At 38.7% G+C, this 27,775-nt stretch overlaps 1 protein-coding gene across 1 annotated transcript in view; it reads left to right on the top strand.

The window, feature by feature from the left end:
* The window catches only part of TOP2A (DNA topoisomerase II alpha), a 29,757-nt gene extending 8,750 nt beyond the window's left edge, over positions 1-21,007 (top strand). The window contains exons 12-35 of the mRNA XM_041723828.1: positions 916-1,073; positions 1,351-1,476; positions 1,754-1,864; positions 2,000-2,105; positions 2,197-2,306; positions 2,726-2,818; positions 3,825-3,939; positions 4,042-4,163; positions 5,954-6,102; positions 8,052-8,283; positions 8,471-8,605; positions 8,728-8,928; positions 9,097-9,292; positions 10,866-10,957; positions 11,061-11,225; positions 11,354-11,437; positions 12,414-12,596; positions 13,103-13,193; positions 16,990-17,139; positions 17,347-17,470; positions 17,598-17,641; positions 18,458-18,595; positions 19,236-19,435; positions 19,942-21,007. Of these exons, the coding sequence (XP_041579762.1) occupies positions 916-1,073; positions 1,351-1,476; positions 1,754-1,864; positions 2,000-2,105; positions 2,197-2,306; positions 2,726-2,818; positions 3,825-3,939; positions 4,042-4,163; positions 5,954-6,102; positions 8,052-8,283; positions 8,471-8,605; positions 8,728-8,928; positions 9,097-9,292; positions 10,866-10,957; positions 11,061-11,225; positions 11,354-11,437; positions 12,414-12,596; positions 13,103-13,193; positions 16,990-17,139; positions 17,347-17,470; positions 17,598-17,641; positions 18,458-18,595; positions 19,236-19,435; positions 19,942-20,070 (3,254 nt within the window). The 3' untranslated portion in view covers positions 20,071-21,007. The remainder of the gene's footprint in view (positions 1-915; positions 1,074-1,350; positions 1,477-1,753; positions 1,865-1,999; positions 2,106-2,196; positions 2,307-2,725; positions 2,819-3,824; positions 3,940-4,041; positions 4,164-5,953; positions 6,103-8,051; positions 8,284-8,470; positions 8,606-8,727; positions 8,929-9,096; positions 9,293-10,865; positions 10,958-11,060; positions 11,226-11,353; positions 11,438-12,413; positions 12,597-13,102; positions 13,194-16,989; positions 17,140-17,346; positions 17,471-17,597; positions 17,642-18,457; positions 18,596-19,235; positions 19,436-19,941) is intronic.
* Positions 21,008-27,775: the final 6,768 nt, after the last annotated feature.

Genomic DNA, 27,775 nt, shown 5'->3' with positions numbered 1-27,775 from the left:
TAGTGTAACTATCACGAGAAATTAGCATAAGAGAGGCACCTGGCTGGCGCTGTTGGAGTATGTGACTCTTGGTCTCAGGGTTGTGACTTCAGGCTCCATGTTGGGGAGGTAAGGAGATTACTTAAAATCATTTAGAGGTGCCTGGGTGGCTCAGTCAGTTAAGTATCTGCCTTCAGCTCAGGTTATGATCCCAGGGTCCTGAGATTGAGCCCTGCATCAGGCTCCCTTTGCTTGCTACTCCACATGTTTGTGCATACTTTCTCACTCTTTCCCTCTTTCTCTCTGTCAAATGGATAAATAAAATCTTTTTTTTTTTAATTTTTCTTTATTTATGATAGTCACAGAGAGAGAGAGAGAGAGAGGCAGAGACACAGGCAGAGGGAGAAGCAGGCTCCATGCACCGGGAGCCCGACGTGGGATTCGATCCCAGGTCTCCAGGATTGCCCCCTGGGCCAAAGGCAGGCACCAAACCGCTGCGCCACCCAGGGATCCCCTAAATAAAATCTTTTTAAAAAATAAAATATTTTTCAGCAAATTCAGAAAAAAATCGTCTGAGAAACTAGGATTTTTTTTTTACTATGAACATTAGTTCTAATATATATCTAATTACTAATGTTTTATCACAAAACTGTTTTTTTTTTTTTTAATTTTTTTATTTATTTATGATAGTCACAGAGAGAGAGAGAGAAGCAGAGACATAGGCAGAGGGAGAAGCAGGCTCCATGCACCGGGAGCCCGATGTGGGATTCGATCCCGGGTCTCCAGGATCGCGCCCTGGGCCAAAGGCAGGCGCCAAACCGCTGCGCCACCCAGGGATCCCTGTTTTATCACAAAACTGTTAATAGCATGTCTAAGTTAGTATATTTGAGGTTTGAACTAAATGTTCCAATATTAATTTGTGTATTTTTATTTTAGGGGGTCGAAACTCCAATGAGTGTACACTTATCCTGACTGAGGGAGACTCGGCTAAAACTTTGGCTGTTTCAGGCCTTGGTGTGGTTGGGAGAGACAAATATGGAGTTTTCCCGCTTAGAGGAAAAATACTCAATGTTCGAGAAGCTTCTCATAAACAGGTAGAACCATCTTTAGAATCTAAATCTAGTTGTATAATGCAGGACTTCATGCTTATATTTCATTCCCTCACTGGGCATTTTGAAACCTATTTTAGATAGTTTATTGTTACTATTTTTAAGACATTGAGTATATTGTAGCATATCTTAACAGATCTTTCTGACTAAAGTATAGGTTAATAATTGAAAATAGTGGAGCTTAAGAAAATCCAGACAACATACACTGTCCTATTTATTTTCAGATTTATAAGCAAAACATTACCTTTTATATCCATTTTAGATCATGGAAAATGCTGAAATTAATAATATCATCAAGATCGTGGGTCTTCAGTACAAGAAAAACTATGAAGATGAAGATTCATTGAAGACTCTTCGTTATGGGAAGATAATGATTATGACAGATCAGGTCAGATTTGCTTTCAAATATATTAGATTATTACACTAAATTAAACATGTCTTAACTGTTGCATTGCTTTCCTGCTATGGAAGGAAATTATTTAACCTGGAGCTTTATTCATCACATGTATGTTATACATTACAGGTTAAGTGATTGGATTTGAATAGCCTTTTTCTTTTTTTTAATCCCCATAGAAAAATTTTAGAGAAATTACTAGTAGGTCAAGCATAATTGTTTTTAGTTTTGAAATAATTATTTTGTGTTTTTTCTTTCCAAATATTTCTAGGACCAAGATGGTTCCCATATCAAAGGCTTGCTGATTAATTTTATCCATCATAACTGGCCCTCTCTTCTACGGCATCGTTTTCTGGAGGAATTTATCACTCCGATTGTAAAGGTATGTTAACTTCTAAATTACCATAATGGATATTTTAAGGCCCTACTCAACACTTTATACACATTTACCCCATGATGTACATACAGTATACAGGGGACTCGAGTCAAAACTACAGCAATGTGTTCTTTACCACAGGTGTCTAAAAACAAACAAGAAATGGCATTCTATAGCCTTCCTGAATTTGAAGAATGGAAGAATTCTACTCCAAATCATAAAAAATGGAAAGTCAAGTACTACAAAGGTTTGTAAGGAAACCCACATAGAATTTCTCATTTTGTTTTAAACCATTATACAAGATTATATGGAGTAACTTAGTATTCTTGGTTGTGTAGGTTTGGGTACCAGCACATCAAAAGAAGCTAAAGAATACTTTGCAGATATGAAAAGACATCGTATTCAGTTCAAATACTCTGGTCCTGAAGATGATGCTGCCATCAGCTTGGTCAGTTTGAATTCTGTTTCATACATTCTAGTTTTGTAAATCACTACTTTTAACTAGTTAATTGAAACATAAATATTTATATAGTAGAATGTTTTATAGGGGTGCCTGGGTAATTCAGTTGGTTAAGTGTCTGCCTTTGGCTCGGGTCATGATCCCAGAGTCCTGGGATCAGGCACTGAGTCAGGCTCCCTGCTCCATGGAGAGCCTGCTTCTCCCTCTTCCTCTGCCTGCCACTCCACTCCCCCTGCTTATGCTTTCTACCTCTGTCAAGTGAATAAATAAAATCTTTTTAAAAAAATGTTTTATATAATATAGAATGTTTTTAGTAAACATATCCTAGAGAAAGGGACCATATGTTTTAGGAAACTGAGTAAGACTGTTCGTACCATTGACATGTTATTTTTATCTCTAATTTGTAGGCCTTTAGCAAGAAACAGACAGATGATCGAAAGGAATGGTTAACTCATTTCATGGAAGATAGAAGACAACGGAAGTTACTTGGCCTTCCTGAGGTAAAAACTGTATATATTCAGGCACCTGAATGACTCCTTTGGTTTGGCTCTTCATTTTGTCTCAGGTTGGATTTCAGGGTCATGAAATTGAGCCCTATATGGGGCTTTGTGCTGGGAGCCTGTTTGGGATTCTCACAATCTCAACAGCCCTGCATGTGTGCTCTCTCAATCTTAAAAAAAAAAAATCCTACAACACAATGACTAATAGCTTCAGTAAAAAATTTAATAATAGGCAACTATATGAATGTGCTTATTATTTAGACTGCTGCATAAATGTATGGAGCCTCAAAAATTAAAAAGGCAGGGCAGCCCAGGTGGCTCAGCAGTTTAGCGCTACCTTCCACCCAGAGTGTGATCCTGGAAATCCAGGATCAAGTCCCACATCAGGTTCCCTGCATAGAGCCTGCTTCTCCCTCTGCTTGTGTCTCTGCTTCTATCTCTCTGTCTGTCATGAATAAATAAAATCTTAAAAAAAAATTTTTTTAAAGGCAACGTAGGGATCCCTTAGCACCTGCCTTCATCCTGGGGCATGATCCTGGAGTACCAGGATTAAGTCCCACATCAGGCTTCCTGCATGGAGCCTGCTTCTCCCTCTGCCTGTGTCTCTGCCTCACTCATACTCTCTCTGTTTGTGTCTCTCATGAATAAATAAATTAAAATCTTTAAAAAATAAAAAGGCAGTGCAGTTTTTCTTAATTGTGCAACAATTAAATTTGCTTTATCTTTTTGTTTTGTTTTGTTTTGTTGTGTTTTTTTTAATTTGCTTTATCTTTTGTTTTGTTTTGTTTTGTTTTGTTTAATTTGCTTTATCTTTGAAACAGTAAAATACTTCTATATAATTCTGTATCTTTGAGGGACTTAAGAATTATCACAGAAATGATATGATGAAAGATTTCTATTTCTGTTTTACTTCTTTATATTTATTTGTTTGTTTCAAGCATTATTAAAGTCAATGATCTTTTTTTATTTTAAACTAGATCATGTAATACTCTCTTTGATCCCTCAGGATTACTTGTATGGGCAAACTACCACATATCTGACATACAATGACTTTATAAATAAGGAACTTATCCTGTTCTCAAATTCTGATAACGAGAGATCTATCCCATCTATGGTGGATGGTGAGTTCCAATTTGTTAGCCTGTTTTTGTCTTACATAGAAATCAATGTCCAAAAATAGTTAAGTTGAGGATACTAATATTTGTACTTCTTTTATTTTAAAGGCTTGAAACCAGGTCAAAGAAAGGTTTTGTTTACTTGTTTCAAACGGAATGACAAGCGAGAGGTGAAGGTTGCCCAGTTGGCTGGGTCAGTGGCTGAGATGTCCTCTTATCATCATGGTGAGGTAAACACACAATCCATAATGTTTCCAGAAAGCATTATAGCGATAATACCTGCAAAATCACTTTCCAAACACTTAGAGTACTTGATGAGATGAACACTTGTTTATCCATAATAGAGGATGCCTCCAAGGTTGAATAGGACTTGATAGAAATTATTGGAAGGCAAGAGCCCTGAATTTGGTGAAATCTGTCAAACTGTAAATGTGCTTATCCTTTGACCTAACAAATCAATTTCTAAAAATAATCTTGGGCAACCCAATGGCTCAGCGGTTTAGCACTGCCTTCGGCCCAGGGCGTGATCTTGGAGACCCTGTGCACTTGGCAGCCATAACGTGGGCTGAGAAAGGCCAGAGATAGGCTTGCGGGAGTAGGGGCCAGCTCAGTCTCGCCAAACAAAACCTGAACAGGAGGGACACCTGTGGGTTGAACATCTGCCTTCGCCTCAGGACATGATGCTGGAGTCCCCGGATCGAGTCCCACGTCAGGCTCCCTGCATGGAGCCTGCTTCTCCCTCTGCCTGTTGCACTCTCTCTCTCTCTCTTTCTCTCTCTCTCTCTGTGTTTCTCATGAATAAATAAATAAAATCTTTTAAAAAGTAATAATAGGGATCCCTGGGTGGCGCAGCAGTTTGGCGCCTGCCTTTGGCCCAGGGCGCGATCCTGGAGACCCGGGATCGAATCCCACATCGGGCTCCTGGTGCATGGAGCCTGCTTCTCCCTCTGCCTGTGTCTCTGCCTCTCTCTCTCTCTCTCTGTGTGACTATCATAAATAAATAAGAATTAAAAAAAATAAAAAAATAAAAAAAATAAAAAAAAGTAATAATAATAACATTCTGGTAAGGGGACTCATAAATCTACAAGTGTCTATGTTCAAAGATATTTAGTGATGTTTAATATACCTTTGTGAGGCTAAAATTTAGACATTGAAAATGTCCATCAATTGGAAAATTGTTGTAGATTGTGACACTTCCATGCCTGGAATCAATTATATAACCGAAGTAAATCTGTGTGTACTAACATTGAGAATATCCACAGTCCATTGTTAGTGAGGAGAAAAAGAGCCAGAACAATACTTAAAGCAAAATACCTAGAAGGGTGTGCTCCAGGTTGTTAACTTTGGTTATCCCTGTCAATTGAAAAAGACAACTTTCTAATTTTTATATTTCTGAATTGCTTAACTTTATACAAACATATATTCCCTTTTTCTTTTGTGATTATAGTTTTTTGCATTCATTATATTTTAAAGAACTAAGTTGCCTATAGGTTTCTAGAACTTTAAACGTAATGATTATGTTGCTTGTTGCTTTCAATTAAAATATTGTTAGCATTTGGTAAATGTTCACGTATTTGTCAAATGCTTACCCTGTAGCAAGGGTAGGGTAAAAAAAATCAAATATTTTCCTTACTTCAGGGTATAATCACAATTTAAATAGAAGGCCAACACACACACACACACACGCACACACAACTATAGATTAAAGTGATGCATGCTAGAATAGAAAAGGAGCAAAGTGTTGTAACACAAACAAGGATATACTTCATTCTGCTAAAGGTGAAGAGAAGACCTATGCCCCCAAGGTTGAATAGGACTTTAGAAACTATTAGAAGGCAAGAGCCCTGACCTTGGAGCCAGAAGTCTTGGGTTTATGTACATCTGCCATGTATTAATCTGGGAAGAGTCAATAAACATCTACACCTCATAAAACCCTACAGGATTATAGTGGGGCTTAGTCATAATGGATATGTATTAAAAGCCTCCAGATCTGATTAACGAATCTCTTTTCCACCTCTAGATGTCACTAATGATGACCATTATAAATTTGGCTCAGAATTTTGTGGGTAGCAATAATCTGAACCTCTTGCAGCCCATTGGTCAGTTTGGTACTAGGCTGCATGGTGGCAAGGATTCTGCTAGTCCTCGATACATCTTCACAATGCTCAGGTGGGTATGCTTTCAATTTCTAGTGAATTGCCATTTCTAATTTTCAAATGAATTTAGTTGACCAAAAATATAAAAATTCAATTAATCAGAAAACGTAATTTTGATACACTTAGAATATTCTTTTTTTTTTTTTTTAAACTAGCTCATTTAAGTTTAATTATGCTACTCTTTACAATAAACAAATTCAGGATGCCTGGGTGGCTTAGTGATTGAGCACCTGCCTTTGGCTAAGGGTATGATCCCAGCATTCTGGGATTGAGTCCCGCATTGGGCTCCTCACAGGGAATCTGATTCTGTGTCTGCCTATGTCTCTGCCTCTACTCATGAGTAAATAAATAAAATTCTTTAAAAAGAACAATAAACAATCTAAATTCTAATTCAGTTTGATAGCCATGCCTTTGAATTTCTTAGAAGTATTGTTTCCTTACCAACCTAATGTTTTTACTTCCATTTCTTATATTTTCTTTTCTTTCATTGTATAGAGCAGTGGTTCTCAACCAGGGTAGATTTTGCACTACCACCCCATCTCCCAGGAGACATAATGTAATGTCTGGAGACATTTTTGATAGTCATGACTAGGGGAGCTGTGCTACATCTAGTGGGTAGCAGCCAGAGATACTGCTAAATACACTATAATGCATAGGATAGCCCCCCATAACAAGGAATTATCTGATCCAAAGTGTCAAAGCTGCCCAGATTGAGAAACCCTGCTGTAGACTTGGGATCAGAGTAAAGAAGAGCTTAATTTTTCCTAAATATCATAGCTGAAATTTTACTTCCTTTATAAGTACAGAAAGTACATTATGAATAGTTTTCCACTGTCATCCTATTCAATCGCTCAGCAGCGTTGGATAATCACTTTATCCTCCTAAAAATTCTTTATTTGGCCTCTAAGACACCAAACTTGGCTTCCTTCCTTATTTGTCTTCTTTGCTGGTTCTTTCTCATCTTCCCAACCTATAAGTACTGGCCTGCCCTGAAATTCCTTCATTAGCTCTCTTTCCACTAGCTATACTATCCCAACCATAGATGATAATCCATCCATCTAGTCTCAATAGTTCCAACTCTGAATCTCTTACAGCTGTCTCTCAATATTTACCACTCAGATGTCTAATAAGTATCTCAAACCTAAGTCTGAAACAAAATTCTTAGTCTTCCTGTCTCAGTAAATGGGACGCCATCATCCTAATCCTCAGACTAAAAACCGTGAAGTCACCTTTTTTCACAATGGCATCCAATCCATCACCAAATCCTACGGGCTTTGCATTAGACAAATATTAAGGCATCCTATTTATCTAAAGTAATATAGTCTACCATTCTTCTTTCTTATGGCAGCCAACTAATTTCTTTTTTTTTTAAGTAGATCACTCTGGTTCAGAACCTTCTAACTGCTTCATTTAGAGTAAAATCTAAAGGACTTTACATGATCTATGTGTCCACTCCCCATATCTTTTGACTCCCATCTCACAATCTCCCTTCCAAACACAACTGGCCTCTGCCTATAATCAAACATGCCAAGCACACTCTTCAGGGCTTTTTACTTATTGATCCCTCTGCTTACAATAATCTTCAAATAAGCATATGATGGCTCATTCTCTCAATTTATTCTCTAGTATTATCCTTTCAGAAAGTGTTACCATTCCTCGGCACCTTCAATCACTCAGTCACTTTTACCTACTTTTTCTTTCTTCTTAGCATTTACCCTACCACCTGACAAAATGTATGTCCATTGCCTTTCTCCCTGTAGTAGAATGTGATCTCTTTAGATACCTTACATTTGTGGTGTCTGGCACATACAAAGTGCTCAATAAATACTGTTAAATGATTATTCATCAGCAAATAAAGCCAAAGTATTTTCATGCATAGATATGAGATAAACATATATCCTTCTTACAAGTTAAGTATCAAAGCCAATATTTTTGTAAAATAACATTCTTTGTTTTCTTTAGCCCTTTGGCTCGGTTATTGTTTCCACCAAAAGATGATCAGACTTTAAAGTTTTTATATGATGACAATCAACGTGTTGAACCTGAATGGTACATTCCCATTATACCCATGGTGCTGATAAATGGTGCTGAAGGAATTGGTACTGGGTGGTCCTGCAAAATCCCCAACTTTGATATTCGTGAAGTTGTAAATAATATCAGGCGTTTGATGGATGGAGAAGAACCTTTGCCAATGGTAACTATTCTGTGTGTATCAGGATCCTTCATTTCCTTTTGGTCTCAATTCAGTAAATTATATGGTTAAAGAGGACACATATAAAATTTGTTTTGCCCTTTCATGTTCATTAGATTTAATGCTATTGGGATTTCTGTTTTTAGTGTCACATTTAGAAAACCTATTTTTCTTTAAAATACCAATTTAGCTTCCAAGTTACAAGAACTTCAAGGGTACTATTGAAGAGCTGGCTCCAAATCAGTATGTGATTAGTGGTGAAGTGGCTATACTTAATTCCACAACCATTGAAATTTCAGAGCTTCCTGTCAGAACATGGACCCAGGTAGGTAATTGTGGATTTCCTCTTTGATTTTTGTGATCGGAGAAACACTTTGTACTACTGCTTGTTGAATACTCCTAAGCCTGTATTTAAGACACTTACAAGGGGATTATGCCTTTCTTTAGACCTATAAAGAACAGGTTCTAGAACCCATGTTGAATGGCACTGAGAAGACACCACCTCTCATAACAGATTATAGGGAGTACCATACAGACACCACTGTGAAGTTTGTTGTGAAGATGACTGAAGAGAAACTGGCAGAGGCAGAGAGAGTGGGGCTACACAAAGTCTTCAAACTCCAAACTAGTCTCACATGCAACTCCATGGTATGTTTTATGGTACCCATGTTTGATTTATATTAAAGTTTAATATCAATTTTAAAAGAATATCCTAGAATACTTTTATATTTTTGAAGAATAAAGTCATTTTCCTAAAACCATTAAAGTTTAGCCAATTTACCTCTTCTTGGCTCTAATCCTATGTTTATTTTCTAGGTGCTTTTTGACCATGTAGGTTGTTTAAAGAAATATGACACAGTGTTGGATATTCTAAGAGACTTCTTTGAACTAAGGCTTAAATATTATGGATTAAGAAAAGAATGGCTTCTAGGAATGCTTGGCGCTGAATCTGCTAAACTGAACAATCAGGCTCGCTTTATCTTAGAGAAAATAGATGGCAAAATAATTATTGGTATGTTTTCAGATTAATAACTATCTGAAAAAATAATAATAACTATCTGCACTAAAACTACAATAATGCCTAACTTTAAACATTTGGAGGGAGAGCAAAATCCTTTAGTTCAGCTGGTTACTTCTACAAGAATTTCTTTCAAATACCTAGGCATTTATAGCTTGAAAAAGATAGCCTTTCTTAGATTGAACATCTTGAGAAATCAAGATTTGGTTGACATTTAGACAGAGAATAGAGAGCTAGAAAGATACCTGTGTAAAGTGATCAAGAGAAGAAATGTTAAATCTGAGAGAGGAGGGGCAAGCCCCGGTGGCCCAGCAGTTTATCTTCTGCCTTTGGCCCAGGGCATGATCATGGAGACCCTGGGATCGAGTCCCACGTCAGGCTCCCTACATGGAGCCTGCTTCTCCCTCTGCCTGTGTCTCTGCCTCTCTTTCTCTCTCTCTCTCTCTCTGTGTGTGCCTCTCATGAATAAATAAATAAATAAAATAAAATCTTAAAAAAAAAGTCTGAGAGAGGAGAAAAAGACTGGAACAAAGATTATAAATGGCTTATATTACAAGTAAATTGCATACTGAGGACTAAAAGAGCTATTTCCCAGGAAATCTTTTTTTAAAAAGATATTCTAGAAGCAACTAAGTCAGGGTTTAAGTGAGCAGGAAGAAAACAATTTTTATAAAAGCTGGAGTGTTAGTAAGGTTAAAAAAAATAGCTCAACCCTGTCCAGGACTAACTGGGAAAGCTAGGCAACTAACTTGTAGATTATAGTAGCAAGTCCCCAAAACATGGCAACATGAGTCCCTGGTGATCACAGAATAATTTTCTATTTTTAAAACTAATAACACTAGCATGTCCGCCCCCTGATTTCATAGAACTTTTGTTTAAGACAAGGCTAAAATGATGATGTTGGACATGATTCAAAGAAAACAAAAGTAAAGATTGTATCTTGTTGACCGGAATTTAGGAAATAAGGGACTATCCAGTCTTCCTAAGTATAAAAGTGTAGAGTCTAAACATGTAATCTATATCAAGTTAATTGGTAAACGATAGTGCTCAGAAATTCATTCTGAAATACCTTATAGCTAGTAACTCAGTATCTCTCAAAGTGTAATAAATTGACTGCAGTCGTTATTAGAAGAAAGGCACTCTAGAAAACAGGAATGGATGCAGCATGCAGAAATCAGTGCTTGGGTTGGTGGCACTAAAATCTTGTCCAATCAAATGTTAAAAATCTTAAAAGAGAATATAATTGAGGTAGATACTTATCAGAAATAATTGTTTTGGGGGTTTTTTTTTGTTTTTTTTTTTTTTAGAAATAAAGTTTTGATTGTCTTCTGTTCTTTTAGTGTTAACAATCAGGTCAACAATCTCATATGTGATTTGACTGTCCCCCTTGTGGTAATTTACATTTGTCGGTTTAGGAAAAAGACCTCTCTATACCACGATGTATAAATTGATGCAAAACAAAGACAGCTTAATTGTTAGTTTTAATCTTTTGAATTAATATGGTAAAACCATATTCCTATCCTAAAATATTGCTCAAAACAATAATTTGTTTACATTTTTTTAATAGAAAATAAGCCTAAGAAAGAATTAATTAAAGTTCTGATTCAGAGGGGATATGATTCGGATCCTGTGAAGGCTTGGAAAGAAGCTCAGCAAAAGGTAATTTCTTAATTAGCATTTTCTATGTTATTAAAAACTACATATAATCTAATGTCTCTGTTTCACATTTCCTGTTAAAGCTACATTTTAATTCTTCCTCTAGGTACCAGATGAAGAAGAGAATGAAGAGAGTGACAATGAAAATGAAGCTGAAAAGAGTGACTCTGTAAGAGATTCTGGACCAACCTTCAACTACCTTCTTGATATGCCTCTTTGGTATCTCACCAAGGAGAAGAAGGATGAACTGTGCAAGCTGAGAAATGAAAAAGTGAGTTGTTAATGGAGGGTACATGTTATTCATTTCTAATGGTGAAAGTAAAGACTGTGTGCTTCATGAAAATTGTGTGCTATTTATGCCTATAAATTAATTCTTAATTTTCTGACTGTCTTATGAAGGAGCAAGAACTAGAAACATTAAAGAGAAAGAGTCCAACAGATTTGTGGAAAGAAGACTTGGCTACTTTTGTTGAAGAGCTGGAGGTGTGTAGTTCATAATGCCCATGTTAGAGTTTTAATGAAATAGAACATTCTAGCAATATACCTCTTTGTCAAGAAATTTCATAATTGGCAAGACAAAGAATATAAGAGGCATAAGAAAACATTCCAAGATAACACATTAAAAAAAAAAAAAAAAAAACGATTGTTAGAATAAAGTAAATGATGCCCGGAAACATGCTACCTAGAAGTTTTTGGACAAAGAGGAAAAGGTAGGAGTTGATTTCTGACTGACTGTGACTGAGAACATAAAGATAATTTAAATATGGAAAAAGACCAATCAATCTCCCAAGTCAACACAAAAGGACAAAGATGTTTACCTTCTGGGCTAGCTAATCAGTAGATTCAGAAGATACTTTGTTATCTAAATCTCCCTAATTTGCTTTGTTTTCCTACAGTATCTTAAGATAAGAAAAAGCATTTCATAAATTAAGCTAGAACACTTAACATAGTTTTATATTGTCATACTTCCGTATGGATATACAAGTGGAATCCCATCCTTTCACTTCTTATTTGAGTTTACAAATATGTTTATATGTATCTATGTATTTTGTCCCTAACACAGTGTCTCCTTTTTATCTTCAGAAGGCTTAAATGGTAGAATCAAGAGTAGAACCCAGTCTTTTGTCTCCACACTTGTCAAATGGGCCTTAATGATATCTTTACTATTATTGGTGGTATTATTTAGTTGTGGCACAGCTTATCACAAATTTACTTTTAAGTCGAGGGATGCCTAGCCGGCTCATTTGGAAGAGCTTGTGACTCTTGATCTCAGGGTCATGAGTTCAAGCCCCACATTGGGTATAGAGATAGCACGCATAAATTTTTAAAGATTTATCTTAAGATGTAACAAATTGAAATCAGTTTAACTGTTGCCTTTTATTCTATTTCTATAAAGTAGCCTGATTTTTGTAGTGTTTTTGTTGACTTATAAACTTGCTTTCTTTTATCTCTTTTGTAGGCTGTTGAAACAAAGGAAAAACAAGAAGAACAAATAGGATTTCCAGGGAAAGGAGGGAAAGGAAAGGGGAAAAAAACACAAATGGCTGAAGTTTTGCCTTCTCCTTGCGGGAAAAGAGTCATCCCCCGAGTGACCATAGAGATGAAAGCAGAGGCAGAAAAGAAAATTAAAAAGAAAATTAAGGTAGGGTGCCTGGGTGGCTGTCAGTTAAGCTTTGCCTTTGGCTCAGGTCATGATCCCAGGGTCCTGGGGTAGAATCTCACATCAGGCTCCCTGCTCAGTGGGGAGTCGGCTTCTCCCTGTCTCTCCCCCCACTTGTGTTCTCTCTCTCTCTCTCTTTCTCTCTCTCTCAAATAAAACCTTTTTCAAAAAAAATAAAACTAAGGTACTACTCTTGAAAAGTTATAGATAAAACTTTTTTCAGCTTAAAACTGAACAAATGATATAAAATTTCTAATCCCATAGTTTGCAATTAATCCTACATTTAATCATAACTTTGCTTTTCTATGAGCCCCATTTTTTTGATGGTTAAGTATCTTGGAAAAGTTATATCCGTACCTTTATTCAGAGCTCTTGACCAAAACTTAAAGAAAAAAAAATCACTCTTTGATATATATTTGTATATTTGACCTTACATTTTTCCAAATAAGTTGGCAGAGCTTGACCATCTTTGTCTTGCTCTCTTTTAGAATGAAAACACTGAAGGGAGCCCTCAAGAAGAGAGTATCGAAATAGAAGGTCTGAAACAAAGGTTGGAGAAGAAACAGAAAAGAGAACCAGGTATTAAAATATTTTAGTAAAATGGTATAGAGTTGAGATTAAATTGTGTCTGATACCTAGTACATTCCGCATAGATGTTTAGAAAGCCCTTGCTGAGTAATATGAGGGAGGGCTATGTCTGGAGTTTACTTGAATCTCCCTAAAACTGTCCTTGGATATGATTTATTTTAGAAAGGATTTTTAAATAGTTTGTTAATTCAGCAACTTGAATTCCTTAGTTGAGATCTAAAGAAAACACTCTCAGTTTATTAAATTCCACTTTCTAGCCAATTATAAGGCTGTAATATATATTAATATATAAAACTACTTGAGAACAATGAGCACATCTTAGCCATGTTTATATTATCCCTCTAGTTGAACACCACGCCTGGGTGTAAGTAGCACTCAGTAAATTAAATAGAATTAAGAATTCTACTAACATTTGATTATACCTTTACTGAATATCTACCTTTTTTTAACTTCTTAAGATATTCACATATTAAAATTCATCAATTTAAAGTGTACCATTCAATCATTTTAGTATACTCAACAGTTTTAAAAGTTTTTTGCACCAAAAAGAAACACTCTACCCATTAATGGTCACTTCCCATTTCCTACCAATTTCCCCTATCGTAGGCAACCATTAAATCTACTTTCTGTTCCTAGATTTACTTATTCTGGACATTTCCTATAAATAAAATCCTACAATGTCTGGTCTGTTGTCCCCAGCATTTTTCACTTAGCATGTTTTTGGTGGTCATCATCTATGTAGTAACATGTATCAATACTTCATTCTTTTTTATTGCCAACTAATGTGTTTCATAGTATGGATATAACGCATTTTATTTATTTATCCATCAGTTGATTAGTGTTTGGCTTATATCCACTTTTTAGCTGTTATGAACACTGCTATGAATACTTGTATATTATATACAAGTTTTTATGTGGACTTAAGGTTTTTATTTCTTTTGGGTAGATCCTGGGAGTGGAATTTTACTGGGTCATATTTTTCTATGTTTAACCTTTGGAGGAACTGCCATACTGTTCTTCAGAGCAGCTGCCCCATTTTACATTCCCTCCAGCAGCGTAGGAGGGCTCCAATTCTCTACATCCTCACCAACACAGTTAATTCCTTGTCACTCTTTTTTGTTCTAGCCATCCTAGTGGCTATGAAGTGGTATCTCATGGTTTGGGTTTGCATTTCCCTGTTGGCTAATTATTTTTGAGTATCTTATGTGCCTAAAGGTCATTTATATTTCTTTGGAAAAATGTCTATTCAGACCCTTAGCCCATTTTTTTAAGTAGGTTATTTATCTTTTGTTGTTGTTGAGTTAGTTGTAAGATATCTTTATGTATTCTAACTTTTTTTTTAAGATTTTTGTTTTATTTAGAGTGAGCATGGGTGCATGAGTCCAGGAGGGGCAGGGGAAAAAGAGAGGGAATCTGAAAGACTACCCTGAGCACAGAGCCCCACATGGGGCTTGATCTCAGGTCCCTGAGATCATGACCTGCCAAAATCAAGAGTCAGAGGCTTGGGGCACCTGGGTGGCTCAGTGGTTGAGCGACTGCCTTTGGCTCAGGTCATGATACCAGGGTCCTGGAATAGAGCCCCACATAGGGCTCCCTGCTCTCACCCCCCCGTTGCCCCTCCCCCTCAGCTCATTCTCTTTCTCACATTCTCTCTCAAATAAAGTGTTTTAAAAAAAATAAAAATAGGGCAGCCCGGGTGGCTCAGCGGTTTAGCGCCTGCCTTCATCCCAGGGGTGACCCTGGAGACCCCGGATGGAGTCCCACGTGGGGCTTCCTGCATGGAGCCTGCTTCTCCTTCTGCCTGTGCCTCTGCCTCTCTCTCTGTCTTCTCTCTGTGTATTCTCATGAATAAATAAATAATAAATAAATAAATAAATAAATAAATAAAAATTGTCTTCGCCCTTGTCAAAAATCAATTGGCCATAAATATTAAGGTTTATTTATGGACTCTCAACTCTATTCCATTGATTAATCTATAAGTCTAATTTTGAGTATCTACTTTTTTTAATAGATAATGTGTACTCAGCTCTGTGGGGAATACAAGATGAATAAAACATATGGAAACATCTTAGTATTAAACTAAAGAAATAATAAAAGTATGCCATACTGCATACTGCACAAAATTATATATTGACCATCTAATGCATGCAGCACACTTTTAACTTTAAACCTAGCTAGCGATCTTTTAGCATATAAAACCAAAGAATCAGTTGAGTATTTTGAGCACTCATGTTCCTGTGAGTTTTATTACTCTTAAATAATATGAGGACACAAGAAGTGGGAGAGCATGGCATTTACCTTCAAGAGGTTTATTAAGAACAAGAGTTAAGCAGTATATACTAGCCATTGTAGGAACTGAAAGGCGAGATCAGTGTGGGTGCATGTACATTGTAGAGGCTTTATGGGAGAGGTAAAACTTAGGTTAAAGTCTTAAAGAGTAGATAAGATTTAGGTATTCTAGATTGGGAAAAGAAAAATGGGCACATAATACACATGGGACAATGAAAAGTCCCCCTTAACAGAGTGAAAGGAAACTTTATATTGGGAAATAGTAAAAAATAGTTTAACCAGATTACAGACAGTTAAAAAAAAAAAACCATTGTTGGAGGATGCTGGATAAGATTACATTAAACTAGGATATATGAAGTAGACAGGTATATTGATAAGAATATGAAGGAGGAAAAAAAAAAAAGAATATGAAGGAGGCTGCTCTTGTAATCTTTGGGTCAGGACTAGTGAGTCAGCCATTAAACAAGCATCAAGGTATGGTCCTAGCCATTGTTTTCTCTTTGAATTCTCTTCCTTGCCTTGACTTCCAACAACCTCCTGCTGATCTCTTTACATCTATTCTTGCCCCCTTCCAACCTCTACCTTGCAGCCTGGGAGAATTTTTTTTAATGCAAATCTAGTCATAATGGTTCCCTGTTTAAACAAAATCCTTAGGGCTCCTAGTTGGCTCAGTGGGTAGAGCATAGAACTCTTGACCTCAAGGTCATGGGTTCAAGCCACAAGTTAAGTATAGGGCTTACTTAAATCAGTAAAAATTTTAAAGTAAAACAAAATCCTTAACAAGACGAGCCACTGTCTCCCAACTTCTGCTTTCTAGCCATATGGATTTCTTTTCTTTTCTTTTCTTTTCTTTTCTTTTTAAGATTTTTTTTATTTATTTATTCATGAGAGACAGAGAGAGAGAGAGAAAAGGAGAAAAGACACAGGCAGAGGGAGAAGCAGGCTCCATGCAGGGAGCCTGATGTGGGAGGTGATCCCAGGACTCCAAGGATCATGCCCTGGGCTGAAGGCAGGCGCTAAACCACTGAGCCACCCAGGGATCTCCCTGGATTTCTTTCAGTTTCCTAAATGTACCATTTTCCCCCCAGGGCCTTTGTACATGCTATTTTCTGTGCTAGAATGTTTCATCACCCACCTGCCTTCAACTAGTTAACTCTAATTTAAACTTCACATCTCAGCTCAAGCATTTCTTGGAGCAGCCTCATATTAAAACACATATACTAAAAAATAAAAAAATAAAAAAATAAAACACATATACTCAGACACGTTGTATTTCTTTTTTCTTTTTTTTTTTTTTTTTGACACATTGTATTTCTTTACGGAATTAGATGACCAAACTCTAAGCTCCAGGAAGAGGGACTATGTCCATCTCTGTTCACCGTTGTATTCTCAATACCAGCACAGAGCTCAATAAATATTTGAAAGATGGATGGATTATAGATGGAGAAAAGTGAGTCGAAGAACATGTAAAGGTTGTTAATTCCTATCTCCCTTCTAGGTACCAAGACGAAGCAAACTACATTGCCGTTTAAACCCATCAAAAAAGGAAAGAAGAGAAACCCCTGGTCTGATTCAGAATCAGATATGAGCAGTAATGAAAGTAACTTTGATGTCCCTCCACGAGAGGTAGAGCCACGGAGAGCAGCAAGTAAGGAAAAGTGAACAACATGCTAGATGTGCTGAAAGATCTGAATGGCCAGGAATTGTTATAGAGCAGTGATTATTAAGTTTTTGAAAAACGAAAGCATCTTTTAGAAGATGAAAGCTTAAATCTTCATGAAATGTTCTATCAATCTGTAGATTAAATACTTCTGTTAACCCTCATGTATTCTTTGTCTATGTATGTTTTTTATAGCAAAAAACAAATTCACAGTGGATTTGGATTTAGACAACAGTTTCTCAGATTTTGAAGAAAGAATTCAAGATGAGGATTCTGTTCCATCAGATGTCAGCCCACATAAGACCAAAGCTTCCCCAAAGTATGTTCTCTAATATGAATTTTATCATGATTGTTGTCAGTAGCCAATGATATATTCTTTGTTGCTTGACACAGTTAGAATTGGTTGTCAGAATGTTGGTTTTTGTTTTGTTTTATTTTAATTCTAGACGTACTGCCAAAGAACTGAAGCCACAGAAAAGTGCCCCTTCAGGTATGTATTTAAGTAAAAATAGTGATATGTCTTGCTTTACTGGGGCACTCAGATCCAGCTGGGTTCTAACCAAACTGCATTATCTAAGTCCTGCCTTGGAAAATAAATGTGTGTTCTTAGTAGCATTACATTGATGTTCATTAGGATTAGTTTTGCTGGGATCCCTGGGTGGTGCAGCGGTTTAGCGCCTGTCTTTGGCCCAGGGCGCGATCCTGGAGACCCGGGATCGAATCCCACCTCGGGCTCCCGGTGCATGGAACCTGCTTCTCCCTCTGCCTGTGTCTCTGCCTCTCTCTCTATCTCTCTGTGACTATCATAAATAAATACAAAAAAAAAAAAAAGATTAGTTTTGCTCAGAAAGAGGTTCTACACTTGATATACTGAACATAATCATGTGCTTGCCATTTACTGTGCTGGACGCTAAAGGTACAAAAAACACCTGCCCATGAAGAATCCAGAAATTAGATAAAAGTTTATAAGCGTGTGTTTTAAATATTCAAGGGATCCCTGGGTGGCGCAGCGGTTTGGCGCCTGCCTTTGGCCCAGGGCGCGATCCTGCAGACCCGGGATGGAATCCCACGTCGGGCTCCCGGTGCATGGAGCCTGCTTCTCCCTCTGCCTGTGTCTCTGGCTCTGTCTCTCCTTCTATCTCTCAAGAATAAATAAATAAAATCTTTTAAAATAAATAAATAAATAAATAAATAAATAAATAAATATTCAAGAAAAATCTCAGACTTGGTATTTAAATGGGGATTCAGAGCAGGAAACAGATTTTGTTGTGTTGCTTATGTGTACTATTTTCCTTTCCATTTGAAGTAATGGACCTTGATGCTGATGATGCCAAGGACAGTGTACCACTTTCTCCAGGTTCTACTGCTGATTTCTCGGCTGAAACTGAAATTGTAAACCCCCTTCCTAAAAAGAAGGTGGCCGTGAAGAAGATAGCGCCAAAAAGTGAGCTTCAGTCTTTCAGATGGGTTAATATTGGGATTAAGTAACTGGCTGCCACAAGTCAATTTCAGTTTTTTATTCCCAAAAGTTACTCTTAATGAAATTAAACCTTTTCCAAATGAGAGCAACTATTTAGATCTTCATAATCAAAACTGGTGATCAAAAGTTTTAAAATCAGCGTGTTTCTCAAAATGCCAGGCATTATCTAGCTCATTTATATGACAGGGACAGAGTTTATAAACAGTATAAAAGTTTACTGTAATACATAAACCTATAAAAAAAAAATAGATGCTGGGCAACCCCAGTGGTGTAGTGGTTTAGCACCACCTGCAGCCTGGGGTGTGATCCTGGAGATCCGGGATCGAGTCCCACGTCGGGCTCCCTGCATTGGAGCCTGCTTCTCACTCTGCCTTTGTCTCTGTCTCTCTCTGAATGAATAAAATTAAATTTTAAAAAAAAAAAGAGTGCTTTCTTATTTAAAAAAAAAAGATGCTTAAAAATACTTTGGTTCTGTAATGTATTTTCAGCTCTGTGAGATTTTTTTCTTATGTTAAATATAAGCAATCAACAGCTTGCTAAAGAAAGTTCACAGAACAGTTTATCTAAGAGTGGGCACATGGTGAATGCCTGTGTTGATTTGCAGGTCAGTCTTCCACCTCCACTACAGGTGCAAAAAAAGGGGCTGCACCAAAAGGAACCAAAAAGGATCCAGGCTTAAATTCTGATGTCTCTCAAAAGCCTGATCCCCCAAAAACCAAAAATCGCCGCAAAAGGAAGCCATCCACTTCTGATGATTCCGACTCTAATTTTGAGAAGATGATTTCTAAAACAGCCACAAACAAGGTATTTATCCTAGTCAGTCCATTTGTTCTAGGTGTTTTGAAAACCAAGATTGCTCTTAGTAATCTGACACTTTTTTTAATCTGACACATTTTTAAGGAAATAAATGTGGGGTGCCTGGGTGGCTCAGTTGGTTAAGCATCTACCTTCAGCTAGGTCCTGATCTCAGGATTCTGGGATTGAGCCCCATGTCAGGCTCCCTGCTCAGTGGGAGCCTTCTTCTCCCTCTACCTCTGCCTTCCCCACCCCTGCCCTCACCACTTGTACTCTCTCTCTCTCTCAAATATATAAATGTTTTTAAAAAATGTAAATCTCATAATCCATTTAGCTTTTACTAGTTACATTTAAAAATATGCCACTTAGTCAATGAGAGTTGCCTTACTTAGTTCTGTTTCTAACTAATTAGAAGGAAGGAAACTCCTTGAATTGTAGTCTGTTGATGTATTTTTTGCAGTGATATGTTGCTGTCAGACTAACATTGTGCAAATTATTTGGACTTCCTCTTATAGAAATCCAAGGGGGAGAGTGAAGACTTCCATCTGGACCTAGACTCAGCTGTGGCTCCTCGGGCCAAATCTGGACGTGCAAGGAAACCTATAAAGTACCTCGAAGAATCAGATGAAGATGATCTGTTCTAAAAATGTGATTATTTTAAGTAACGGTCTTATCAAGCCCAAGACAGGTTTTAGAATTACCTGAATCCTTTAATTTCCTCCCCTCTGAATTTTGTTTGGGGGAGATAGTTTTAATCCAGAACCATCAAAGTGAAGTGTGTAGAGTACAAGTATCTATTACCCTTTTATAATACTGTCCGAATAATGGCCACCTCCTGGGCATTGTTTTCTTCTCTGCTTTGTCTTTGTTTGGAGTGTCTCTTGTCTTTAGAATCTGATTTTAAGTTCTTCTGGACTTTGGAGATGGTTGTATGGTCGCTTCGTCATAATATAGCTTATTGACTCCTCATTAAGCTAAAATTGTAAAAGTGTCTAGTCTACCTCTTTTCCTACTTTCAGTAAATATGAGATACCACATGATTAATTCTGTTTTACCTTAGTTTTATAGGTAATTTTCCATCAGATAGAATTTTATAGTTCTAGTACAAATACTCCCCACTCAGCCTTTCATGTGTGGAATTTCTGCTCAAGCATTGAGAAATTTATCCATTTGAATGTTAGCAGAGGCTGAAGAGAAACAGCCTGGCTATGTCTGTATAGCCTCAACACAGTCAATAGGGTGAAGAAAATTAGGCCATAAGTTATGTGACTATCTCAATTCTTGACTTGTCACCTCGAGCTGTCTCCCAAGTTTGAATCTCCCAAACAACAAATATCTAGGGAGCACTGGATTGCAGAAAAGTGGGGGGACAGAGAGATCTTATACCAATGCCATGAATACTCAGCAGTGAGCGGTTATATCCATTTTGGAGAATCTCCATAATTTGCAACTTAGAAGTTTTTTTAAGGCATTTCTGTGTGTGACTTGATTGGTGTTATCAATGTTTTTGTAAATATTTACTATGTTTTTCTATTTCACTTAATTCTAACAGTATTTTACTTTAATAAAATGTTCTAAACATTGCAATCCATTGGTTGCCTTTTTTTCCCTTGCATTATACCTTTTTCTTTACTCTAAAATATACCCCTCTTCACTTCCCCTACCGGGAACTATTGCTGGTGTACCTACCTAACAGCCCCTGGCCATAGTAATAGGTCTAAGAGATAGGCATCCTGACCTAATCAAGGCCAATCAGATATTTCCCTAGGTTTCTATACATGGGTACAAAGCTCTTCATCCCCTTCACACTCTGAAGGCCTTGGCCCTCCATGAGCAAGTAGTTTCAAATATGCATGGTTGGTTTTGGGGGTTTTTTTTTAAAGATTTTTATTTAGTTATTCATGAGAGATGGAGAGAGGCAGAGATACAGGCAGAGGAAGAAGCAGGCTCTCTGCAGGAGCCTGATGTGGGATCGAATCCCCAGCCCCAGGATCATGCCCTGAGTCAAAGGCAGACACTCAACCGCTGAGCCACCCAGGCATCCCATTTTTTTTTGGGGGGGGTGGAGTTTTTTAATCGCTTTAACAACTATTTTGATAATCAGGAGACAATTCTTGATGATCTCAGTAAATTACATTACAGCAACTAGCTAATCATTTAGAAGATAAAGAAATGATAAATCCAATCCCTTCCTCACATCTTATACCAAAGTTAAGTTCAAACAGACAATTTTTTTTTTTTTTTTTTTTTTTTAAACAGACAATATTTAAATGTCAAAAACAAAACCATTTAAAAATGTACCAGAAGAGGATGCCTGGGTGGCTCAGCAGTTGAGCGCCTGCCTTTGGCCCAGGGCATGATCCTGGAGTCCCGGGATCAAGTCTCACATCAGGCTCCCTGCATGGAGCCTGCTTCTCCCTCTGCCTATGTCTCTGCCTCTCTCTCTCTCTCTCTGGGTCTCTCATGAATAAATAAATAATTTTTTTAAACGTGCCAGAAGAAAAGTAATCTCAAGTTACAGGGGCCTAAACCTAGCCCCAACGGTCGGATTGATGAAGATCTGGAAAAATGAGCCATTTCATCAGAATCCGGGCCAAAAGGTCAAACTCTGTCCTAGCAATTCCCATTTTAAGAAATGTAGTTCAGAATAAAAATTGGAACATGGGGCGCCTGGGTGTCAGTTGGTTAAGCGTCTGATCTAATTTCACCACAGGTCATGAGACAGCCCATCCTCAGACTGCAGTGGGTGTGGAACCTGCTTAAGATTCTCTCCCTCTGCACCCCCACATTCTCTCCCTCTCTCAAAAATAAAAATAATTGGGACATGTGCCTAATTGAATTTAAGTTTAAAAAAAGAGGACATGCAAAAAGCCATGAAACACAGAAACACAGGAAATCTCTTGTTAGTTACATAATTTGGCAAAATGCTACCATGAGGGAAAAGTGGGGCAAAATGTACAAGGGATTTCTTGTTTCTCAAAATTACATGTAAATCTACAATTATCTCAAGAAAAGCCACATGCAAAGATGTTTATTGAAGTTGATAATAAAATTGAAAGGAACAATGTCCAACAATAGGAGACCTCAGTCAGATAATTAGCTTAAACAAATTATGGTACAATGAGAAATACCAGGTACTTCTTAGGAATGATCATATATATTACTGACTGACATGAAAAGATACCCAGGACCTTATATAGTGAAGAAGCCTGGTTACAAATCAGGTGAAGTGGCTCAGTCAGTTAAGTATCTGCCTTCAGCTCAGGTCTTGATCCCAGGGTTCTGGGATCAATTTCTGCATCCAGCTCCCTGCTTGGTGGGGAGTCTGCTTCTCCCTCTATGCACTTCCACTTGTGATCTCACATGCTCTCTCTCAAATAAAATCTTTTAAAAAACAACAAATCAGTTCCCATCTAAGTATGCATTTGTTTATAGAAGGAAAGCACATAAACCCTCTTTAGGAAAAAAAAAGTCTAAAACATTTACCTTGTATAAGTAGAAGCATCCAATTCCTGATTTCAGCTCAGGTCATGATCTCAGGATCTTGAGATTGAGCCCCACGTCAGGCTCCACATTCAGCATGGAGTCTGCTTGTCCCTCTTCCCCTGCTCTCCCTCTCTCTCTCAAATAAATAAAATCTTTTTTTAAAAGTAGAAATTTGCTCCTGATCAGCAATGTACTTGCTAAGACTACAAGTGAATATATCTCTTGACTTCATTCCTTAAGCCAATTGACATTCTAGAAGATAAAAATTCTAGTGCTAATAAACCTGGTTATATATACATTTAAACCCTTAATAGAATAGTTATTTTCTACACATGAAACATTGCTTAGATAAATACAGGCCACATCCATTAGAATTGCAAAAGAATAGTTAGAAAATAAGGGATTCGGGCAGCCTGGGGGGCTCAGCAGATTAGTGCCACCTTCGGCCCGGGCCCGATCCTGGAGACCCGGAATCAAGTCCCGCATCAGGCTCCCGGTGTGGAGCCTGCTTCTGCCTCTGCCTGCGTCTCTGCCTCTCTCTCTCTGTGTCTCCTATGAGTAAATAAACAAAATCTTTAAAAAAAAAAAAAAAAGAAAGAAAGAAGAAAGAAGAAAAGAAAGAAAGAAGAAAGAAAGAAAGAAAGAAAGAAAGAAAGAAAGAAAGAAAGAAAGAAAGAAAGAAAGAAAGAGAAAGAAGAAAGAAAGAAAAGAAGGGATTCAAAACTTGCATTAGTTGATAAATAATACAATAAGCTTACTAAGCCTTTTCTTTTTTTTTTTTTTTTTTTTTTTTTTTTTTTTTTTTTTTAAGCCTTTTCTTTTAAAACACATTGTAACCCACTGTTCCTGCTGCAAGGGAATTTTTTAAGTGATTTCTGGCCATATTTTCCTAAAACCCAAAGACAAAAATTTTTTAATTCATTAACTGGCTTCTAGAGTGATAGATATCTGTTCTGACCCACCCAGTGTCCCTCTCCTCTGTAATTCCACTTTTGGAAAATTATTCTGAAGTCCAGAAAACAAAAGGTTTGTGTCCAAAAGCATTCATGGTAGCTATTTACACTAGTGAAAAATTGGGAATAGAATAAGTGTCCTACAATGGAAGAATGGTTAAACTGATACACCCTTACCATGTATTACAGAGTCATTAAAAATCATATTTTCCCAGAACATTTAACAGCACAGGAAAGTCATTGTATTGGGTATCAGGGAAAAAAGATACAAAAACTATCCATATACCAAAACTCATTGAATTATATTATAAAATGGTGTGTTTTACTGTGTAAATAGTGCAATAAAAAGCTAAGTTTTAGGGGCACCTGGGTGGCTCAGTTGGTTAAGCATCATCCTTTGGCTCAGGTCATGATCCCGGGGTCCTGGAATTTGCAATGTCAGGCTCCCTGCTCAGGGGGAGTCTGCTTCTCCCTCTCCCTCTGCTCCTCCCCCTGCTCATGCTCTCTACCTCACTTACCCTCTCTCTCTCTCTCTCTCTCTCTCAAATAAAATCTTTACAAATACAATAAATTTTAAAAAGCTTTTAGGGATCCCTGGGTGGCGCAGCGGTTTGGTGCCTGCCTTTGGCCCAGGGCGCGATCCTGGAGACCCGGGATTGAATCCCATATCGGGCTCCCGGTTCATGGAGCCTGCTTCTCCCTCTGCCTGTGTCTCTGCCTCTCTCTCTCTCTCTCTCTCTCTCTCTGTGACTATCATAAATAAATAAAAATTAAAAAAAAAAACAGAAACAATTTAAAAATAAATAAATAAAAAGCTTTTAGTGTGAGCCTCAAACATAAACCAGTGTTTCTCAAACTTGTACTTAACAAATCCATTAGAGATCTTGTTGAACTGCAACTTCTGACTCAGTAGGTCTGGAGTGGGGTCTGAAGAGGCATTATCAACAATTTCCCAAGTGATGCCAGTGCTGCTGTTTGGAGACCCAACCTGGAAAAGCCAAGGTGTAAACTACATACCAGTGCTCCTTTATGTGTGGTCCCTAGACCAGCAGCATTAGCATGACCTGAGAGCTTGTTAGAAATTCAGATGATCAGGTCCATTCCAGAACTAGATGACTTAAAAGTACTAGTTTTAAGAAGTGCCCCAGTTAGGGGCAACTGGGTGGCTTAGTTGGTGAAGTCTGGCTCTGAATCTCCACTCACGCCTTGATCTCAGGGTTGTGAGTTCAAGCCCTATGTTGGGCTCCATGCTGGAAGTGGAGCCTACTTTTAAAAAAGAAAGAAAGAGGGACGCCTGGGTGGCTCAGCGGTTTAGCGCCTGCCTTCCACCCAGGGTGTGATCCTGGAGTCCAGGGGTGGAGTCCCACACTGGGCTCCCTTCACGGATTCTGCTTCTTCCTCTGCCTCTCTCTTTGTCGCTAATGAATAAATAAACAAAATCTTGGATCCCTGGGTGGCGCAGCAGTTTGGCGCCTGCCTTTGGCCCAGGGCGCGATCCTGGAGACCCGGGATCGAATCCCACGTCGGGCTCCCGGTGCATGGAGCCTGCTTCTCCCTCTGCCTGTGTCTCTGCCTCTCTCTCTCTCTGTGACTATCATAAAAAAAAAAAAAAAAAAAAAAAAAGTTTTAAAAAAAATAAAACAAAATCTTGAAAGGAAGGGAAGAAAAAAAGAAAAGAAAAGAAAGAACCACTCCAGTTAATTCTGATGCAATCTGAAATTTAAGTATGCTATTGTGCATTGAAAGGCCAACTGCAGGTGGGCCCCCCCCCCCCCTCCCCCGGGTGGCTCAGAGATTGAGCGCCTGCCTTCTGTACAGGGCTGATCCTGGAGTTCTGGGATCCCCACATCCCTTGCAAGGAGCCTGCTTCTCCCTCTGCCTTTGTCTCTGCCTCTCTCTCTCTCTCTGTCTCTCTGTCTCTCATGAATAAATAAATAAATAAATAAATAAATAAATAAATAAATAAATAAAATCTTTTCAAAAAGAAAGAAAGAAAGGCCAACTACAGAGACACCTGGATAGCTCAGTGGTTGAGCGTCTGCCTTTGGCTCAGGGCATGATCCCGGATTCCGGGATGGAGTCCCATACTGGGCTCCCCACAGGGAGCCTGCCTCTCTCTGTGTGTCTCTCATGAATAAATAAATAAAATTCTTAAAAAAAAAAAAAAAAGAAAGAAAGAAAGAAAGAAAGAAAAGAAAAGAAAAGAAAAGAAAAGAAAAGAAAAGAAAAGAAAGAAAGGCCAACTGCAAGTTGCAGCAAAATGTCATGTTTTCCTTTGGATAATGAAATTTGGGTGATTTATGTTTTCTTCTTTGCATCTTCCTATAGTTTACAAATATACTAAATGTTACATGTCTTCTTTCCAGATGAAAATAACCATAATTTTTTTCAGATTATAAAAGTAATATATGGATTCTAGATCTAATATGATGCTGAGCCTGTACAGCCAGGAATCCTTCTCAGGTGCCTGTTACTCATGTGTGGCACCACTGCAAAATCTGAGGATGTCTGCAAGCTATGTTGAAAACCATGTGATGGTTAATTGTATGTGTCAACTTGACTGGGTTAAGGGATGCCCAGAGAGCTGAGTGTCTCTTAGGATGTCTCCGGAAAAAATTAGCATTTGAATCTGTAGACTGAGTAAAGATCACCGCTGAGTGAAGATCACCGCGGCTGGGCATCATCCAATCCGCTGAGAACCTGAATAGAATTATTATTCAGTTGGTAGGGGCCGACTTGAGGGAACTGAGTTTCTCTGAATCACCACCTAAGCGGAGAGGGCCAGTAACAGGAGCAGATCTGTGACCGTGAGGGTGAAATTCCCCTTCTTGCGCGCGAGGCCACCTGGAGGGGGGGAAAGACTACATTTCCCAGCCTTCCTTGCGGAAGGTCATCCTGACCAATGATATGCGAGCAGTCGGTCACGGGGGCAGCTTCTGGGAGAGACCTCGGCGCGCTTATTTCTCCAGCCTTCGTCCCGACTCCGTGTGCTGCGTGCAGTGCTGCTGACCTGACCGTGGAGAACGAGGGCCATAGCCAGGGAGGGGTTTGCAAGGAGCCTGCTCCCCCAGGACTTTGGGGCGCAGAGCTCCCTGCCATCGATGAACAGCCCACCACCCTCCTTTTATGTAAGAGGAACAGGGATGCCTCGTGGCTCAGCGGTTGAGCGGCTGCCTTCAGCCCAGGGCGGGATCCCGGGATCCTGGGACCGAGTCCCACGTCGGGCTCCCTGCATGGAGCCTGCTTCTGCCTCTGCCTGTGTCTGTGCCTGTGTGTGTGTGTAGTCTCTCATGAATAAATAAATAAAATCTCTTAAAAGAGGGGGGGGGGGGGGACCAGCTTCTCTGTTTAAGCCTCTACTAGTTTTGCTGTTACCTCCGAACCTGGTGTTAAGTAATTGTAGAGCCAAGGGAGAGGTCAGGCAGGTCCTGTGTGTGAGGCAACCACGGAGCCGGCGGGGGGTATTGGGAGCCGCAGGCTGAAGCCCCGCCCCCCCCCCCCCCCCCCAGGACAGGGAGCCTTGAGGGCCTGGGGACAGAAGGTCGCCTGTCCGGAGGATCTTCAGGCCTGGAAAGAGTTTGAAGGGTCAGACACGATGCAGCGGATCAGAAAGGCCAACTACAGAGACACCTGGATAGCTCAGTGGTTGAGCGTCTGCCTTTGGCTCAGGGCATGATCCCGGATGGGGGATCCGGGGGGTCCGGGATCACGGGTGGGGGTGTTATGGAGGTGCTGCAGGGCAACCAGGAAACCAGGCGCCCACCCTTTGGGGCCGGCGCCTTCCCCACCCTGGCCAAGCTGGGAAGGAAGACAAGAGAGGAATTTTGCCACTAACCCGTCTTGGAGTTTTCATTTCTACCCAGGACCGGACATTATGATTACTGATCTCAGACCAAATCAGCCATTTAAG

Source organism: Vulpes lagopus, chromosome 12 (assembly GCF_018345385.1).
Source record: "Vulpes lagopus strain Blue_001 chromosome 12, ASM1834538v1, whole genome shotgun sequence".
Classification (NCBI taxonomy): domain Eukaryota; kingdom Metazoa; phylum Chordata; class Mammalia; order Carnivora; family Canidae; genus Vulpes; species Vulpes lagopus.
This window is presented reverse-complemented; position numbering and strand designations above follow the sequence as displayed.